The 19,955-nt window shown below is 52.8% G+C and overlaps 1 protein-coding gene across 6 annotated transcripts; it reads left to right on the forward strand.

Annotated features, from left to right (window-relative positions):
• Positions 1-5,707: 5,707 nt before the first annotated feature.
• Slc22a11 (solute carrier family 22 member 11) lies at positions 5,708-19,362 on the forward strand. 6 transcript variants are annotated; one of them, XR_002397410.2, is made up of 10 exons: positions 5,708-6,456; positions 7,429-7,532; positions 10,359-10,513; positions 10,595-10,793; positions 12,413-12,536; positions 13,568-13,683; positions 15,455-15,669; positions 16,481-16,589; positions 16,820-16,959; positions 17,564-17,747. XR_002397410.2 is itself a non-coding variant. In XM_013074956.3 (10 exons), exons 1-10 carry the CDS (start codon positions 6,064-6,066, stop codon positions 18,858-18,860), a joined length of 1,686 nt encoding a protein of 561 aa, XP_012930410.1. In that variant the 5' UTR covers positions 5,708-6,063; the 3' UTR covers positions 18,861-19,362. The 6 variants fall into 6 exon arrangements, 5 of the variants coding, with proteins under 5 accessions (XP_012930410.1, XP_012930412.1, XP_012930411.1 ...); XM_013074956.3 differs by lacking the exon at positions 16,820-16,959 and adding an exon at positions 18,797-19,362 and having other exon boundaries at positions 17,564-17,770; XM_013074958.3 differs by lacking the exon at positions 16,820-16,959 and adding an exon at positions 18,797-19,362 and having other exon boundaries at positions 10,595-10,772; positions 17,564-17,770.
• Positions 19,363-19,955: the final 593 nt, after the last annotated feature.

A 19,955-nucleotide genomic window follows, 5' to 3' on the forward strand; every position in this document is an offset into this window, starting at 1 on the left:
GCTTGGGGTCTACGAAAGAGGCTTGGGACACCTCACTTCAGGTAAGGTCCCCCCAAAGCCTATGTGAGTCAAAAATGTGAATGTACATAGTTTATTTGAGAGACAATCCCAGGAGGTGCTGGTAGGGGACACAGGGCAGGGGACAGAAGGGACTCAGCGAAGAGTGCAATATCAAGCAAGTTGCCATCATGGGCAGCAGGGGTGGTGGATGGGCTGGGGTCTTGGTCTTCCAGAGCACTGCTGGAGGCTGCTGTGGGGTTGTTAAGTCCAGGACACTTATGACCTGCTTGAGCAGATCTTTGAGCACCTGCAACCAGAAGAACCCTTCCCTCTGGGGCACCCACAGCAGGAGTTGTCTGACAGAAAGGCCTGTGGTCCTCATCCCCTCCAAAGCAAAGGAAATAATCCAAAGTCAGATACTGAGGGATGAGCCCACACTGCAGGCAGTAAGGAGAAAATCCAGCCTCAGGTGCCGCTTTGAGCAGGCAGCCAGATACCTGGACACTCCAGTGGGCGCTGTTTAACTCACCAGCATGGGCTCTGGCATCTGGGCAAAGCTCAGATGATGCCCTGGTGACAGCGGGGTGAGCACAGCCCGGCCAGGAGCCTTTGGGGGCTGCACCCATCTTAGGGAATGGGCCCACGTGCTAAAGTCAGAGCTTCAGGACTCAAACCCGCTCCACATCCTCCTTCTTCCTGAAGCCCCCAAGGCCCAGCCTCCTCCCACGCCAAGGACCGGGCTGGCAGGGGACTAGACCCTGGCAGACAGCGTGACAAGCAGGAGAAGGAAGGTGCCTCTCTTACATAAACTGGGGCAAAGCCAAAGAAAGAACAGGCAAATGCTTCTCAATGAAGTGAGCATTACTTTGATATCAAAAGGTGCCTAAGGGCCAGGGATTTAGCTCAGTGGTGCCACCTCCTGCCTCGAAAGCACAAGGTCCCAAGTTCAATCCCCAGTACCCCCCAAAAAAAGTTCTCAAGATTTTTCCAAGAAAGAACAAAAGAAACTGTCTTAGACGTGAAGATTAATGAAAACCTCTAAATAAAATACTGAGCAGGATCTAAGAGTACCTTAAAGGAATCATATGACAGTGACTAAGTGGATTTGTTCCTGGAATGAAAGGATGGCTCAATACTAGGAATCCACTCACAGATTCATCATATTCACAGGTCTAAGAAGAAAAGTCCTAAGTCATAGTCAAGTCCATAGTCCCAGGAATCATAGTCTCCTGGGTACCTGAATTCAACAACTTTCATGATTAAAGAAAAACAAACCATGAAAGAATCCCTTTATCCCCAAGGAGTAGAGAAAGCCTTTCTAGTTATCACTCAAATGCCAAAAGTTAAAAAAGAAAAAAATGATAAATTCAATTACAAAAAAATCTATATGCTGAAAAAAAGAAAAGAACAATGACAACAACCTGGTATCAAAGTCCAAAATAAATTAGACCAAAAACAACTGTGCAACTTCTATCACAAAGAGCCAGCCTCCCCAATCTATAAAGGGCTTGTAGAAATTGGGAAGGCGAGGACAAATCGTAATTGAAAAATAGGTAAAGAATGTGAAGAAATAGTCTCAAGAAGGGACATACAAATACATCTTAAATTTATTGAGCAATGCTCAGTTTCACTCGGAAGAAAAAAACACATGAAATAAACACAGAGATGCCATTTTACCCATGATACTGGGGAGCCCCCACAGGTGTGACAGGGAAAAGGGGACAGTATTAAGTGGTGTGTCCCTGGGGAAGGTGAGGGCTGCTCCTCAAGGCCACCACCCACCTACCCTTCCCCAGAGCAAGCACCCTTCTAGAATCTTGTGTCACGGATGTGCCAGCCCACATTGGAAACAGTGTGTGTGCAATGTTCTTCCCTCAAGCTTTCTGTAACGTCAGAACTGCAACACAACTCAAGTGGCAAGGGCCGGAGACCCGTTAAACAGTGACACTAAATCTGTGCAGAGTGCCACACAACCCTGAAAGGCGGCCAAGGTAATGGTGGTGAGGAAGAAACATTCAACGCAAAGCTCCCTTTCTTGTAAAAAGGAGTAAAATAGGGATGCACATGTACCCTTGCTTATATTTTCAGAAAGAAAATCCACGGGATGCACAAGAGACTAAAAATGATTCTCTGTGGGCCAGTGTGGGTAGCTTGGAAAGGGTGGGCTGAGAGAGAGCCTTTTTATGGTTCATGTTTGCTGTTTTTGAACTCTACGAATTTACTATCTATTCAACAGTTTTAAAAGTTTACACATATGTTTGAGCATTCATTACAATTTTTCCAGAAGAATATACACTTTTGGTGGCAGCTGCCTCTGGGCAGTGAGAGAAAAGGACTCTTGGTTATCACATTACACATTTCTAGATCCTTTGGGCTGTTGCCATGTGTGTGTACACTTCTTTTTTTTTTTTTTTTGGTACCGGGGATCGAACTCCAGTCCTTGCGCTTGCAGGGTAGGCGGTGAAACCACTGAGCTAAATCCCTGGCTCCAATGTGTGTACACTTCTTAATAAAATATGGTTCATTTTTATGGCTTACATGTTCTTATTTCTGAATACACAGCAAAAGGTGTTGGTGCGGCTTCCTCTAGGGAAGCGGGTGATTGGGACCATATGTGAGCCCGTGACTTCCTACCTGCGTGGTGAAGGAAGGGTGGGAGGGCCCGGGGTGTGGCTCAGTGGTAGAGCATGTGCTTAGCATGTGCATGGCCCTGGTTTCCACCTCCAACACCCCCAAAAAGGACAAGAGCATTAATGAGGTTCTCTCCATCCTCCTTACTGAAAAAAAAAAAGTGATGAATTCTTTTTCTTTCTTTCTTTTTTTCAGTACCAGGGATGGAACTCAGGACCTTGTGCTTGAGAGACAAGGGGTGGCACCACTGAGCTAAATCCCAGCCCATGAGTGGGTGAATTCTGAGAGGTTCCCAGAGATAAATTTTTGTAACACAAAAGACCCAGGAGCCAGAAGCTGCCATGGGCAGTGACTTGGTGAGGGGGGAGGGGGAGAGCAGAGGCTTTGGTTGGCTGCGCTGTCACAGGACGTCTCCACAGTGATGGAGGTGATGCGCTGGGTGTGCCCTTGTGGCCCATCTGTGCCTCCTGCTCAGCAGGGTGAGGCCTGCTCCCCAGAACGTGAAGATCATTGGACATTTTATAGCTACTGTGTCTTTGACTTTCTGGTGGATCACTAGGCCTCTTCATGCAGATACAGTAAACCAGAGCCAGGATCTGCACCCCCAGGGGGCCCTGTCCCTACTGCATTGGGAACCCCAGAATGATCTTTGTCTTGGCACCAAACTCAGGCTCTGCCAGGGCTGCTGGGAGGCACTACACAGGGAACTCAGAGATCCCAGGGGCTGCTGAAATACTGTGGCTTCACCTGGGAAGGAAACAGAGGAGGAAGAAGGGGTCAAGTGTAATGGTGGTGGTGATAATAGTGTGGTGAGATGAAGATGATATCGGTGACAGTCGGTAATGGTGATGAGGCTGCAGATGGGGAGGATGGTGATGTGATGTTGCTGATGCTGATGATGACAGTGACAGTGGTGATGGAGACGGTGACAATGATGGTGGTGGCGATCATGATAATGTTGATGATGGTTGATAATGGCAATAATAGTGATGGTAGCTAACATTTATCGTTAGTCTCATTCACTGTGCCATTTAATCTTACTACTCTAGGTGGAAGACCCCATCTTGGAGATAAAGACACCCAAGGGCATTTGGCAGCCACCCTAGCTTCCAATTCACTTGACGGGAACCTTAGCTGGAAGAGTCAGTCCCACTGGCAGTTCCGCTTCTGTGAATGGTAGGGTTCACTTCACACAGGTCAGTTTAATGAGACACCCTGGAGGGCTTAGTGACCATAATCTGAGGCTGCCTCCCCTCCTCCCCACCTGCCCAGGTGCCCTTGGGGATGGGCTCCCAGGCAAGAATGAGCAGCTGGATTCTTAAAAATGTTGTGGTCCCAGGTGTGACCACCAGGTGGCAGAGCAGCTGCACTGAGTCCTGACCCCCAGCAGTCCCAGAAAAACAGAAATACATATTACAAATTCCTTGGCCTGGAAGCGGAAAGCCAGTTGGAGATTCCGGGAGCCTTCTGGCAAATCCAGGAAGGTTGACCTTCTGCTGTAAGCAAAACCGAGGGGTGTCTGTGACTGGCAAAGGGCAGGGAAGAAGAAACAAATTGTAAGAGCATATGGAAGAAGGAAGGAGGAAGGGAAATGAATTCCTCCCGGACACCTTGGTTTTCAGCAGCCCCCTGTGGCCCAGCACTTCTCAAAGTGAAAACCAGGGCTCAGGACAGCAGAATCCCCTGGGGGCAAGGGGAAACACCCCTCGGAGTTACATCCTGGGTCCAGGCCTTTCTGCTCCTAACCTAGAGTTTGCACAGCAAAGGAAGGAATTTCCGAGCAGGCCTTGGCACACGCCATTCAGGCTGCAGTTTGTAGCTGATGGCTGTGCCTGATTAGCCCTGCTCCCGGAGCCTCCTGTGCTTTAGGTGGCTTGGCGCTTCCCCAACTCTCTGTCTGCTACCTAAATATTCATAACAAGTTCCTGCTCAGAGACAGTGAGGAAGGAGCCCTGGCTTCGAAATCCAGTCCTAGAAGCCCGGCTCACCGACTTCCAGCTGGCCGCCATCCTGGCTGGGTTCCCCACACCCTCTGGGGAGGTTCTCAGAAGTTCAGGGTGCAGACACCCACCCACTCCTCACCTGCACTTCGACACTTCTCTCTGGAACTGACTCAGTCGATTCACCCTCATACCCTGGGAGGCGACTTGGGGCTGGCCCTAATTCTGACCCAAATCCTGTATTCCAGCTCTTAGCTGGGGTTTGCTACACAATAGGCCGCCCAGGAAGACTGGAGAGAGCTCACGCTTTGGAGTCTGGTTTGCATTTGGACTCTACTGTGTGACCTTGGGCAAGTTGCTTACCCTTTCTGAGCCCCGGTTTCCTTGTTAAAGAGAGTTAACGTCATTTCCCTCCTGGGCTGCTATAAGGAGTGGATGAGGGTACAGAACATGGGCATACAGCCAGCCTTGGGTGCCAGGAACAGCTGTCATTAAGAGGCACAACCCAGGGGGACCTGGGATGGAGCTGGCTCCACCCCTCCCCCCAAACCAAGCACGGAAGCTGAGCTAGCCTGGGATGATGGGACAGAAAGGCGTAACTTTGCACACTTCCCACCCTGGTGTCTGCCAGGCTCTGACCCACAAAGTGCTTCTAAGAGATGCCAGGAAATGGTAGCCATGGTTTCCACCCTAGGGAAGCTTATCGTCTAATTACGACAATCTGAAACCTCAGAATAGAAACTTCTAGAAATAGTGTGTCTGTGAGCAGCCTCCACGTGCCCCTGGCAAGCGGGTGCTCCTGGACGAGGAGGCCAGGCCGGGCTGGGTGGTCCTCCTGCCAGCTCCTCAGCTGAGGAGCCCTGACCTGATTGTCCCGATGGGTTACTTTTGAACCAACATTTTCCCACATGAATAGGCCCCAGGTAGAAGGCTCCAAAGGGTCTCGACCTAAGGACAAGATTAGCCGGCCAGCAAAGTTCCAGCTCCCACCAGCTCTTCACACATAAGCCTGGATGGAGCCCATGCTGAGATTAAACTTTAACCCAGCCAGGGAGGAGTGGCCGGGATTCTTCCTCCATGCTGTAATTCAGTAACATCATGGCTTTGTGGTTTACCTTTAAAAAAAAAAAAAGAAAAGAAACCTGCTTGACATTTCACTGTTGGTGTGGCAAACCCAGAAGGAGGCTCAGTCCTCTGAGGTCCTGACTTGTTGTAGCTCAGACATCCTGGGGAGGCCCAGGCATAGTGAGTGCTCTGCCCCCTGATATCCCCTCCACAGTGTTGGGACATCTGAAAAATCCTTGCAGGAGACAGGCTGAAGGGAAATTTTTTCAAACCATCCCAGGACAGCTCTGGACTGTCAGGTGCTCACCGGCTAGGGCGAGGCAGTACAAAGGGTCTTAGTGGCCTTGGACTGATTTTGCGACTGATCCCAAGCAGCAGGTCGAGGTCTGGGCTTGCCGCTCGCTGACCACCAGGGCCAGATCTGTGCATGGCATTTGAGGAGCTCCTGGAGCGAGCTGGGGGCATGGGTCTCTTCCAGGTTCTGCAGGTTGCCACCCTCCTCCTCCCCACCATCTTCACACCTTTTCATATGCTTCTGGAGAACTTCTCAGCCGCCATCCCGGACCACCGCTGCTGGACCCACATGCTGGACAATGGCTCCGAGACCTCTGCAAACCTTACCTATGAGGCCCTCCTGGCTGTATCCATCCCACCAGGCCCTGATCAGCAGCCCCACCCATGCCGCCGCTTCCGCCAGCCGCAGTGGCAGCTCCTGGACCCCAACACCACAGCCGCCAACTGGAGCGAGGCTGCCACGGAACCATGCGTGGATGGCTGGGTGTATGACCACAGCACCTTCACTGCCACCGTGGTGACCAAGGTAAGGGCCACCCCACACTGGCCATGCAGCTGCCCTCTTCCCAGCTGCCCCTGATGGCCACCCACCCTGTGAGGATTGACTCCCCTCCCTCATGTTAAAGAAAGAACAACTCAGAGATCCCTGCTAAAACATGGAAGACTATTTGAGACCATCGTGATGGGTACAGGAGACACAGCAATGGGGCTGGCAGTAATGAGAGACTGGACTCAGCTCACTAAAGGGGCAATTTATAGTCAAGGGATAGTTGGCGGCCAAGAAATGGAAAGTCACTCAGAGGAACCCTCAGGGGGTCCTGGCTGAACTGGACCCAGCAGCACTCCCACTGAGGCACTTCACCAGGGGATGGTTGGAGGATGTGAAATTTCAAGGTTGATCAGAAACCAAGGGTGGGAGTTTCTTGCTAAAGTGACTTAGCAGAACTCTTTGCTGAAATTGGATCTTATAAGAAAGCACCTAGTTAGGCCTGGGAGAAGGTTCCTAAGCCTGACAAAAGTTTGGTCAAGGGAAGAATTATCACTCAACACATGTGTTCTGGTGCTTATAGTGATTCAAGTTTGGATCTAGGCTGGGGTTGGAGGATGGATGAGGCCTCAGGGGGCAACAACCCAGCCTCTCAGTCAGTGCTCAGATCAGTCACAAGGGCAGAGCCCAGCCTTGCTGGCACCACTGAGGTGGCCGGCACTACTCTACACCTTGCCCTGGGGCCCTGACATTGCCACAGTCCCATGGGTGGATCCCATGTTGGCTCTTTTTAGTAAGGGGAGGAAAGTGTCAGATGTGTCTGTGAGACAGGCAGATCCCTTATCCCCCATGGCCTGTCACTAGGAACCCAGGGACTCTGTGCAGTGATTGGACCCCAAGGACCCAGGCTGACCAAGTTCTTTTCGGTTGGCTTTGCACCTGGCCCTCCCTCTGCCATCCCAGCCCCACCATGTTCTATTTCCTGAGCTGTCCCTGCTCCTCCCCTTGCAGTGGAACCTGGTGTGTGACTCTCAGGGCCTGAAGCCCATGGGGCAGTCTATCTACATGGCTGGCATCCTTGTGGGGTCCTTCATCTGGGGCCTCCTGTCCTACCGGTGAGTGTTCCCTCCCCTCCCAGCTCCCTAAGGTAGAATCGGGGATTGAGGGGGCCGAAGGCACAGAGGTTTCTTGAGAGCCTCTGTGTCCCTTAAGAAAAGGGGCTCCTGGGTCTCCCACATGTCACCAAGCCCCAGGGAGACACCCATTCTCAGGAACCTCAGTGAGCCCCTGTGCCTGCCCTGGGGGAAATTGATCTTCAGCTCCCTACTGAGCGCCAACTGTGTGTCAGGCCTTCTGGGAGAAGCAGGCTGTGACATAGAAACACAGGAACTGCAGGAGCAGGACAGGGCTGGACCCACCCTGGCTGCTAGAAGGGCTTCTCAGAGGAAGGTGGCTGAGGTGGGACTTGGCAAAGGAGAGAGGAAGCGAGAGGAGGCAGGTGTGCACTGAGGCTGAGTCGTTAAGCCCTGAGGGGCAAATGTCATCTGTATATCATGTGGGCCTAAGAGGTGGACAAAGGCCAAGCTCCGCAGTCCTGGAGGCCAGGTAAGACGTTCTGTCTCCCTAGACACCAGGCCCAGTGTCCCTCGCTCTCGGCGATGGCCTTGTCTCACTCTCACTCACCCCTGAGAGGGGGTCCTCATCTGCCCTCACCAGGGGGCCCAGGCCTCCTCTCCCTCTCCCTGCTCAGGCTCTCCCCTCCCTGGCCATCCCCACTAACCCACAGGCTGCTCCAGGTCTCCCCAGCCCCTGGCCTGGCCTGCAGAGTGAAGCCACCTGAGGCCATCTCCCATCGCCTCCCACTCCCGGCCAGATGTGGCCACTGACCCTCTTCCCCTTTCCGTGTAGCTGCCCTCACTCCCCGGCCAACAGCTCTTCTGCCCCTTTGTTCCTAGTCCCAACGCCTTCCCTGGATGCCCCATGGGGACCCAGGTGTCAGGGACACCCCAGCAGAGATGGGTGGAGAAGGGCAGCGGGAGGGGGGACCAAGTGCCCACTTTTTCGGGAAGCGGATTAGCCAGCTGGATTGGGAACTCCTCCGACGGACTGGTAATCTTTATGCTCCGACCTGAGATGAGAAGAAACATTCTTCTTCACTTGCTTCCTTCCCTCACCTTCTGGAACCTCCTAGGGAACTCAGCTTGAGCCCCTCCTGCTACTCAGCACCCCCAGGAGGGTGGGGTGGTAAGCTAGGACTTAGCCCAGCACCTTCTCCATGCTCCTCTATGTGAGGCAGTGCTACCCAGCGCTGGTGGCACTAAAATTGTCCCCACTTGCAGACCCACTTGCCCGATGGGCATCTCCGTCTAGGAGACCACGAGGCAGCTTGTGTCTACATGGCCAAAGTGGAGCTGCTGACTCTGCTTGCCCTCCCCTTGCCCCCAGACTCCATCCCAGAAAGCAGCCGGAGCCCTCCTGTGCCCTGAAGCAGAGGAGCTGTCCTCTGCTTTCCTCCTCTCACCTCACACTCTTGGGCTCCTCCTCCAAGAAACACCCTCCAGATTCCTCCCTTCCACGCCCCGGCTCTTGCCTGGACAGCTCTGCCACTGCCATTGATCTGGCTCCAGTGCTCAGAGGGACTCTGCATGGACTCATAAGTAGGGGGTTCTGGGGGATGGTGGTTTGAAGCACCCCAGCACTGAGGAGGAACTCAGCTGTGCTGGCCTCCTGGGAGAGGACTTGCCAGAGGGATGAGCCCACAGCTACCTCAACCCAGTGTCCTTCTTGGGGAGCCTCCTGGGCCCTGGCAACTGGCCCAGCCTAGGCACCCACTGGTTCAGCTCTGCTTCCCTCATTGCGGTACTTTCTGGACAGCACCAGGCTTGCTCTGTCCCCATGGGAGGTGAGAACACAAGGCTTTGGGGCCCAGCGCAGCACCTGGCATGTGCCAGGGACTCAGGCATCATTCTGCATAGGCACAGGTGGCTCCCAGTGTTGTCCAGCTGCTCTCTGACACTATCCACTACCTAGGTCCCACAGAAGCCTGGCCCTGGGAGGCAGTCTCTTCCCTGTGCCTCAGTCACCCCCATCATGGGGACTCACACCTCCCATGTGGTTATCATGAGGATTAACTGAGTTAATCCACATAAAGCCTGGAGCTGGGCCCAGCACAGAGGCATTGCTGCCATCATCCTGTCTTCCTGTGTGCAGCTGGGGGACTGAACAACAGGGGATATGTGGCCCAGTCTGTGTTGTTAAGGGACAGCCAGCTGCCGGGCATGGGTTACACAGGTCTGCCACCGGTCCTGCAGGGGTCGCCCATGTAAGAAGCCGGATCACTTTGGTCCTCTGGTCTCCTGGTGGGTCCCCTGTAGTCACCCTAAGGCCTAGACCAGGGTGCTCGACATGCAGGGGTCAAAGCCACGTCCCATCCCCATCTCCATCTGGCCAGCACATGGTTTAGTTGTGCTGACTGCAGTCAGCATTTCAGCTAAGCCTCCTGGAGGTTGCAGTGGCACAGGGAGTGGTACAGGCTGAGTGATCTGGACAGGCTCCCTGGGACTTCCTGCCCCAGGCACAGGGTTGGGCAGGGCTGGTTTCCCCACGGTCATGGGCACTTGGTCTCCTTGCTCCCCTTCCCCCTTTCTCCGGACCTTCACATTCACAACCCACACTCTATGAGGCCCATCATTATGGGCACCCACTCACATGCCCAAGGTCACCAGAAAGGGCAGTGCTGGACTCAGACCCAGGCATCTGACTCCAGGGTCCTGGGAACGAGGCATCTGCCACTGTGATAACTAAAGCCCTCTGTGTGGGCTCTGAGCTGCGCCATGAGGGAGGAGCTGCCAGCACTGGTCTCCCCAGCTTTGCCAGGCTAGCAGCACACACACCTTTCGGCACGGGCCTCTCCAGGCCCCCCATGGTCATCTCCTCCACAGGCTCGGGCGGAAGCCAATGCTGAGCTGGTGCTGCCTACAGGTGGCCGTGGCCGGAACCGGCACAACCTTTGCCCCAAATTTCCTCATCTACTGTGGCCTCCGGTTCCTGAGTGCCTTTGGGCTGGCTGGCATCATCCTGGTGTTGTCAACACTAAGTGAGCCCCTCTCTCAGGAGCCTGCCAGGTGGGGCAAGGGGGGACAGGAGGGGACAAGATCTCACCTGTATGTCCTTGCAGTAGCAGAGTGGACCACGACCCGCAGGAGGGCTGTCACCATGATGATACTGGGATGCACCTACAGCACAGGCCAGATGGCCGTGGCAGGCCTGGCCTTCATCCTGCGGGACTGGCAGGACCTCCAGCTGGCCACATCCATGCCCTTATTGGCCTTCTCCTTGGTATCTTGGTCAGTGAGGTTCGGAGCTTCCTCCAGGAGGTGACATGGGGGGGGGGGGTCGCGGAGGTCCCTTCCTCCCACTGTGCTGGAGGGCAATGGCTTGCGCCAGACCCTCCCTGGGGACAGACAATGGCTTCTCTTGGGGGAGTGTCAGCCCAAGGCCTGTGGCTCCTGGCCAGCCTAGTCAGGCATCCATCTGCCGGCACATCACTGGCTCAATGGTATAAAAAAAATTTCAGTGATGTTAAAAAGAAAAAATATATTTATAGCTAGTGGCCAGAATTTAAAACTCAGGAGATATTTTGAAACAAAGATGAACAATATTTCTACCTTTTCTAAAAAATGGAAAGATCTGGGGGTACCAGAGTAAAGTCTGGCTGGAATCCAGCAACAAGCCCTGTCCCCAGGACTGGGCCCAAGGCATTATCCCTCCCACATGCTGGCACCATCCCAACCCACCAGCCTCACTCCTTCCTGTCACTTGGCATCCAAGTCAGTGAGGACCAGTGGATATGAAAATAGATCATTGTCACTATGTTTTTGGTGATGCAAAAATCCCTGAGGTCTGGAAATACCTGCTTGGGTGGGAGTAGGGGAAAGGGACAAGGGAAACAAATGCAAATCAATGTCACCCTAGTTCTCTTGTGTCCTTGAGCCAGCGGCAAGCAGAGCTAGCCAGATAAGCCTACTGTGAGGGTGCAAAGAATAACAACTACTGGCATATTCATTCTCAAATAGTTACTGAGCTCCTGCCCCAGGCCAGACGTGGCTCTGGGCATTGGACACACACCGGTGACCAAAAAGAGACAAAAAGCCACGAGCAACATGGAATTTATGTTCTGTAAGCAGATCAACAAGCAAGGAGGAAGGCCATCCCATAATCACATGTATTAGGCCACTGGGTCACACAAGTCAGGACCGTAACACCAGAGCCAGTGCAGCGATGTGTCTTATGAAGAAGGTGGTGTTACGGCCACCCTTTTCAGATGAGGGACGGAGGCTCAGAGAGGTTAAGCAGCTCATCCAAGGTCACCCGCCGGTGAGTGCCAAGGGAACGATTTGAGCCCTGGCAGGCCAGCTCTTTCAGCAGCTGTGTCAACCTGCCCAGGAAAGTTCCTAGCTTCTCTGCAAACAGGGCTCAGCCCCAGTACACTGGGCAAACTCTCTACCTTTCACTGGGGCAAGGCCTCTGCAGGCCCATCTGCCTGAGAGATTGGCTGCTATATAGACTCACCCAGTTCTGCCTGGAGTAGTTTTAAATATGAAACAAAGTACACCAAAGAAACCACAAAAACCTCAGCCTCATGCAGCCTTTCCATCACTGAAATGTCCCCACAACTACTGAAGGGGTGGCCACTCTTGGGACACCCCTGCCAGTCAGCCTTGCCCTGGCCAGATGCATGGCTTGGGTGAGCAGGCTCTTGGCAGCCAGGTAGGCCAGGTGGGATGGCATGGGAAGAGGGTGCCTAGGGGTTGGAGCTCAGTTCTATTCTGAGCCTCCTAGCCTGGCATTAGCAGCTCAAAGAGTAATGCTTGTCTTCTTTGTCTCATTGGGCTGGAGGGCCCTCACCCTCACCTCACCCTCACCTCACCCTTCCCCCAACCGGGGAAACACAAGACAGCAAATCCTCCCGGCCACATACCTGCTTCTTTAACAGGTGGCTGCCAGAATCTGCCAGATGGCTGATTATTACAGGCCAACCAGACAGAGCACTTCAGGAACTCAAAAAGGTGGCCAGGATAAATGGCCACAAGGAAGCCAGAAAGACACTGACCATAGAGGTGAGATGATGCTATTTGTGACACAGAGTGTTGACTCAATGTGGGAAAGGCCATCCACGATCACCCACATTACTGCCCACCCATATCATCACCGCTCCCTCAGCTCTGCCATGGCCTCGCCACAAGCATCTCTACAAAACACCCACACCGATGCCATCACCGTCGCCATCACCACCAATCACTGTCACCACCAATAACAGCAGGACTGTTTTCCACACCCTCAACTGCTTACCACCATCCACGTCCACCGTCTCCTTCCCTCCATCGCCACCATCATCACCTCCACCAGCGCAATTCCATCTCCATCCCCATCACCACTACCCTCACCACACCCACCAACATCCACCTGCCCCTCTTCACCACCCCCACCATCCTCCATCACCACTGTCTCACCAGTCTCGATGATGCCTCTATTGTCACCTGTGTCACAGATGCCCACCACTCATCCCATGTGCACTGCACACCTGCCTCTCAGACTTCTCAGTGTATTTGAGGAAACAGAGCATGCTTCTTTGAAGGTAGCTATTTTGAGGAAGCAGGTGTCAGATGAAGGATGTGCTGCCAGAAACGAGAAGACAGCTCCTTGGAGGTGGGAGGATGAGGAAGGCTTCCAGGAGGAGGCAAACTAGAGCTGATGGCCCTGAGCTGAATGCAGAGGTGCAAGAGCACTGGGTGGGCACTTGGGGAGCAAGGTGGTGGCTTGGCCCAGGCAGGCACGTCCTGGTGCCAGCCACAAAGGTGGAGGAGGGAGGCTTGTGCAGCACCTACCAAGAGTAGCCTGCTGCTCAGGGCACCAGAGCCGGGACACAGGCCTCTCCTTGGCTCATGTTCATGGGCCAGGCCTGAAGAAGAGTGAGGGAACCAGACAGAGAGATTCTTCTTCCCCATGCTCTCCCAGCCCAGGGGACACCGGCATCCAGAGGCCAAAGTTAAGCCTCCCTGTCACTCTATCCTCCTGACTCCATTCCTTGGCAGACAGGCAGGACAGGGCCATGGTCCCAACAATCACTGTGTCCCCATTCTCCCCGGAGGTGCTGATGTCCAGCATGAAGGAGGAGGCGGTCTCTGCAAGGGCGCACACGTCGGTGCTGGACCTGATCCGCATGCCCGCGCTCCGCAGGAGGATCTGCACCATGCTGGTGGTGAAGTATGCAGACCTGGTCACCACTCCTGGAGACAGGGCTGTGACCAGGGAATGTGGCATTCTCAGGCCTCCCAAGGTGGGGGACAGGGTTGCTAGGCGGGGTCCAGAGGCTGGCCTGCACAGGAAGCCGCTGCAGCAGAGTGGGGATGGCATCTCCTGCAGGGGACCAGGGTCAGACTGAAGCCAGGGGATTGACACAGCTGAAGCCTTGGAGACTCATCCTAACAGCTGTGGTCCTGGAGGTTGATGTGCACTAGGTGCCCCCTCACCCCTTACAGCACCTCATTTCATAGAGGGGACCCAATGAGGTGAGTAGCTGTCCCCATGATGGAGCCACCTGGGAATCCAGGCTGTGGTCTGTGTGTCACCTGTCATTCCACATGGAGGAGGCCCTGCCTGGGTCCCCAGGGGTTCCTGGGTCCAGTAAAAAAAAAAAAAAAAACCCTAGATTTCAGTTGCAGTGACATGCAAGACAGCATATTAGGAATGAGAATCAGACTTGACTGAAACTTCATTTCAAAGCTAAAGATTAGGAAAACTTTTTTTTTTTGGTACTGAGGATCGAACTCGGGACCTTGCACTTGCAAGGCAGGTGCCAGAACCACTGAGCTAAATCCCCAGCCCAGAAAATGTTTATTTTATGCTATATTTAACCACCAATAGGTTATTATAGCAAATATTTGTTATGTTTCTGAACAAAAAAGGAGATCAAATGCTTTTCTAAATCTTTTTATTTTTAGCCTAATTGTTTTTCCTGATAAATTAGAAGCAGACCAACATCCAGCCCCCCCCCTTTAAAATCCTTCCCAGATTCATGGCTTCTCCCAGGGCTACCTTTGAGCATTGTTTATTATTCAAATCAGAGGGTTTGAAGCCCTAACTCCGGGTTCTTGCCGCCATCCAAGGCTCCAGATCCTCCCAGTGAAGCCTGGCCTCCCTTGAGTGTCACTTGGGTAAACTTCTTGAAAGGCTGCAGGGCCTTCTTGGTTGCTTCTCCTGTCTGCAGTGGTGACCCAGGCTGTGGGTGTCTATCCGGAGAAGCCACTGAAGGGCTGAGATGAGTGACTAGTTATGCAGGGAGGGGCACAGATTTTTTAAATGATAGAGAATCATTCACTATGGGGCCATTAATAAACCTGAATTCCAACTCTAAACTTTGGAAGTTCAGATACTTTAAGTTCAGTTATTCGGGAGCATGGGGATGGGATGGCCCACCTCAGCAGCAGACAGAGACACGAAGCAGGGTGTGGAGCTCAGGTTCTCTAGCCCCTACAGATCTGTTAGGAGGTGCTGTCCCCCACTGTAAGGGAGTGCTCCCAGGGGCAGGGGAATAAGGTGTCTGGGAAAGGAAGAAGCCCTGCCCCTCCTCTGGTATCTAGAGAGGTACAGAAGGAGCATGACTCATCTGGAAACCAAGCCAAGGAGCCAGAGTGGCACTGAAAGGACAGCTCAGCATGGCCCAGAGACCCCCGGGGCAGCCTAGGTGCCAGCACAGAAAGGGTCATGTCTGCCAGGTGAGCAGTGACTACACAGCCCAAGAGGTGACACCCAGCCCATCACCACCCTGTCCATGGCCCGTGTGTCAAACAGACTAGGCTGTTGGTTCCCAGACCTTTCCTTGGACGAGCCTGACCTGGGAGACATGACCTGCTCTCTACAGTGTCTGTGGAGCTCTGGCCATGTCAAGCCGTGTGGGGCCATCCTCCCAGACAGCCTGCTTCGGGCTGGGGTCCCTCTCCTCTGTACTGGACTGACTTCTGGCTCTGTCCTGCAGCTTCTCTGTGCAGTTGTCCTACTATGGGCTGGTCCTGGACCTGCAGAGCCTGGGCAGGGACATCTTCCTCCTGCAGGCCCTATTCGGGGCCGTGGACTTCCTGGGCCGGGCCACCACTGTCCTCTTGTTCAGGTTCCTCGGCCGCCGCATGACCCAGGCTGGCTCCCTGTCCCTGGCCGGCTTCTGCATCCTGGCCAATGCGCTGATGCCTCAAGGTGAAGTAGGGCCTGGGCCTGCTGTCCTGTTCTGCTCCAGACCTCCTTCCTGCCCCTGCCCCCAGGAGGTGTGTTTCTGCAGCCCAGCCACCATGTGCCAGCTCTGCCCAGTCCGTGTCTGTCACAGCCTCTGCTCCAATCCAATCCCCTCCCCCATGGCCATATCCCACCCCCTTTCCTGAGGTTCAGAGAGGTGAAGCAAGTGTCCAGTGTCACCTATCTGATGAGTGACAGACCAGGACTTGGACCTGAGGGGACAGGAAAAGTGTGGAAGGCTGGCTGTTCAAACTGAGGCCAAGAGGGAACCAAGCAGAGTGTGTGTGTGTGTGTGTGTGTGTGTGCATTTCTCTGTGTGTGCACATCTGTTTGTGTGTGTTTATGCACATCTGTGTGTGCACATGCATGCATATGCATTTTTTCCTTGCTGTTACAGCACCAAATCACTGGTGTCCAGAGAGCTGGGGAGGCTTCAAAGTCTCTGTCTTACTTTTTCTCTTGCCCTGAAATCCTCTCCAGGCCTCCTTTTATCACTCTGGGCTGGAGAGTGGGGGCAAGGGACTGGGACAGGCAGCCTGCAGTGGCAGCAAAGCCAAGAGGAGCGCAGGAAGATGCACTGCAGCCAATAGTTGGGAGGGTCTGTGCCAGGCAGAGGATGGTGGCTGTAGGCCCCACAGCCCATGGCTCCAATCCAAATGAAAGCAATGTGTAGCCTGGCACCATAGCAGCCCTGCCAGCAACCGGTGGGAGAGCCCAGCCTGGCTGCCCCTGGGGCCGCTTGGGTGGACCCCACTCAAGTTTTCCCTCTGCCCAGATCTGCAGAGCTGGCGAGTGGCTTTTGCTGTCCTGGGGAAAGGATGCTTTGGAATCAGCCTGACCTGCCTCACCATCTACAGGACAGAGCTCTTCCCCACTCCACTGCGGTAGGCTGGGCTGGGCTCTGAAGGGGCTGCCAGGCCTCCGGTGGGGTGGGAGATGGACACTCTGGGAGGGCCACTGGGGAGGTTGGGTGCAGGGATCTGAAGCTGGGCTGGGGGAGGGGCTCCAGACTTGCCCTCCCAAGGAAGGTTTAGTCTCAGGAGGCTGGGGTGCAGGCAGTCTGTAGGGCATCCTGGTGTGACCCCAGTGCCCTCAGTGTTTCCTTTCTGTTCAGGTGGAATCTTAAAAGAACACTGGTAGCTGGGCATGGTGGCACATGCCTGTAATCCTAGCACTCTGGGAGGCTGAGACAGGAGGATTGCCAAGTTCAAGCCAAGACTTTATCTCAAGCAAAATAAGTAAATAAATACATATGTACGTAAATACCTAAATAAATAAGAGCTAGGGTTATAGTTTAGTGCAAAGGATCTGGGATCAGTATCCAGTAGTACAAAAAATAATGTATAATATATAAATAAATAAGAACCGTGTGAGGAGACTAAGAGCTGCCCAGGTGACTGTGAGGCTCCTGCCCTCCCTGCCCCAAGAAAGCCTCCAGTCTCCTTCATCTCCTAAGAACCCAAAGGAGTATCTGCCTCCCCCACAATTAACAGTGGGGTAAACTGAGGCTCAGGGTGAAGGACTCACTCAATGGAGGCTGGCCTGGGAACCTGCCATCAACTTTAGCCCAGCTTTCTTCCTCCTGCTCAGGAGGAAATGAGGCTCCCTCACTTAGCCATTCTTTCTGGCACATTTTCTGATGACATTTACTGGTTTTGTGCTCTCCTAGGGAGCCTGGGCCCCCAGTGACCCTCAGGCAGGGACACACAGGGGCTCTCAAGAATTTCCCCAAAGCCCAGATGGGAAAATTCAGGCAGGCTCCAAGGAGGAGGCCTTGAGAGGGCAGCACCAAGCAGCTCTCAAGCCCCCGCCCCCATGCCAGCCACCGGGGCAACCACGATTGGCACCTTCCCCATAGGATGACCGCAGAAGGCTTCTTGCAGTCAGTCGGCCGCCTGGGGGCAATGATGGGCCCCCTGATCAGGATGGCCCGCCAGGCCCTGCCCTTGCTGCCTCCGCTGTGCTACGGTATCATCCCTGTGGCTTCCAGCCTGGTTCTCCTGCTCTTCCTCCCAGAGACCCAGGATCTTCCACTTCCTGACACCATCTGGGACCTGCAGGGGCGGTGAGTGTGTGACACGGATGGGGATCCCCGGCTCAAGAGCACAGAGGTGTGGAGGGAGGCTGGTGATCCCCAATCCAACTCATCTTTACAATCCTGCCAGGAAGGCACCATTCCTACTCCCATTTCTGGGTGGAGAAACAGAGGGTTGGAGAGACAAAATGACTGTTCCCAGGTAGAAAGCAATTGTGCCTTAGGCAGGAAATGTCATGGCTAGGTCATGGCTCAGCCACCACTTTCTTGGGGAAGTTACATAATCTCACTCACCAAAACTGATTGGGAAGACTAAGACAGGCTCCACTGCCCTGGGAGTGTTCCCAGAACCCCAGGCCTGGGTAGTTCAATGTTCCAAAGCCCCAGAGACACACACTTGCCATCTTTCTGCCTGCTTTGAAAGAACAGGACAGAGGGAAAACTCCCCAGCTTTGTAGTGTAGCCAGGATCTCTCCTGCATGCTTCAGCTCCCCATATGTAAAATGAGTGTTAAAAGAAAAAAACAAAACAAAAAACCCGCCCCACCTACTCATCAAGTTGTTCTCAGGCTAAAGTAGATGAGTAGATAAAGGCTGTGGAGCAATCTGTCCCTGTGCCTGCTGGGTCCTGGGGGAGGGTGCTCCTGGGGACACCTCCAGCTGAGCAGGAACTAAGGTCATGACTGTGGTGACAACAGTTGGTACTCAGTGAGGCCTTGCCATTGTCACGCTAAGGTGGCAGTTTATGAAAGCAATATAACAACCCCACAAGGTGCTGTGATTGTCTGATTTCACTGGAGAGGGATTTGAGATGCAGAAAGATTAGTAACTTAGCTAAGGGCAGCCAAGTGGGGGTGGGTGGGGAGCTGGCACTTTCTTCTTTCATTTAATTTATTGTTGTCTGTACCTACTATATGTCAGCCACTGTTCTAGGCTCTGGGTATCCAGGGGAGAACAAAACCCTAATATTGTAGAGCTCCCATTCCTGTGAGACCTGATGCCAGCTCTGCCCTCCAAGCAGGCAGCCCTTTTGTCACATCTCTTTGAATTATCCTAGGAGATCAGATGCAACTGGAGGCCACCGGCAAGAGGCAGTCATTATGGAAAGCACCTGGCTCTAGTTCTGCCTGCATGGAGTCCCTTTGGTCAAAAACACCTGAGGAAGAATTTGCCTCTTCTCCAATCTGCAAACTGAGGCTTCCAGAGTAGTGGGGCCCCTGGGAGGGTATGTGGGCAGGGAGTGGAACCCCACTTGGGTAAGGATAACAAGAATTGCCTTCACTCCCTCCTTACTGAAGGGACCTCTCTCACATCCAATGCCTACCAGATTAATTTTCCTCCACATAGCTCCCAAATACATCTGTTTCTCCTTTGCTATGGCTGCCACCTTGGTCCATGCTATCATCAGGTATGGTGCCCAAACTGGTTCCTGACACCTACACTGTCTTCTACACAACAGCTACCATGTTTATTTAGAAACTTAATTCAAGCCAAATCCCCTCCCTGCGTAAAACCTTCTAGGACTCATAATAAACATCACTCTTCTTACCGAAAAGGGGCTGGGTCCAGTTGTGGGTCCCCAGCTTTCTTTGACATATAATAAATTTTAAAGGATTCAAATCACATGAAGAATGTTCTTGGGCAATCATGGAATTGAATTAGTAACAAAAATCAGTAACAAAAAATATCCAGTAAACCTCTTCCAACTAGACAATGAAGTTCTAAATGACTCATCAGTCAGAAAAGAAATCAAAAAAGAAATATGTTGAATTGAGTTAAAATGAAAGAATGACATTAAGATCTGTGAAATGAGGCTAAAGCAGTGATTAGAGAAAATATTATATCATTAAATGCCTATGTTAGAAAAAGAGAAACTCTCAAGTGCCCCAGCTTCCCCTTTAAAAAACAAAAAATAAAAAATGAGTTAACTCAACCTACAGGAAACAGTAGAAAGAAAATAACAAATCAGAGAAAAAAAACCCTAAAGATAAAGAAAAAACCTAAGATAGTTCTTTGAGAAGATCAACAAAATGTATAAAGCTCTAGCCACAGAGATAAGAACAGAAAGAAAAGACACCCACTAACATTATAGAGAACAAGACAGGAAGCATCAGTACAGATTCTACAGAGCAATTACAAATACTATTTTATCAAGACATTCAACAACTTAGGCAAAACTTTCAAATTTCTTGAAGAATGTAATGTCAAACCACACT

Source organism: Heterocephalus glaber, unplaced genomic scaffold (genome assembly GCF_053883595.1).
Source record: "Heterocephalus glaber isolate CG9 unplaced genomic scaffold, H.glaber_assembly_v1.0 deba00000594, whole genome shotgun sequence".
NCBI lineage: Eukaryota > Metazoa > Chordata > Mammalia > Rodentia > Bathyergidae > Heterocephalus > Heterocephalus glaber.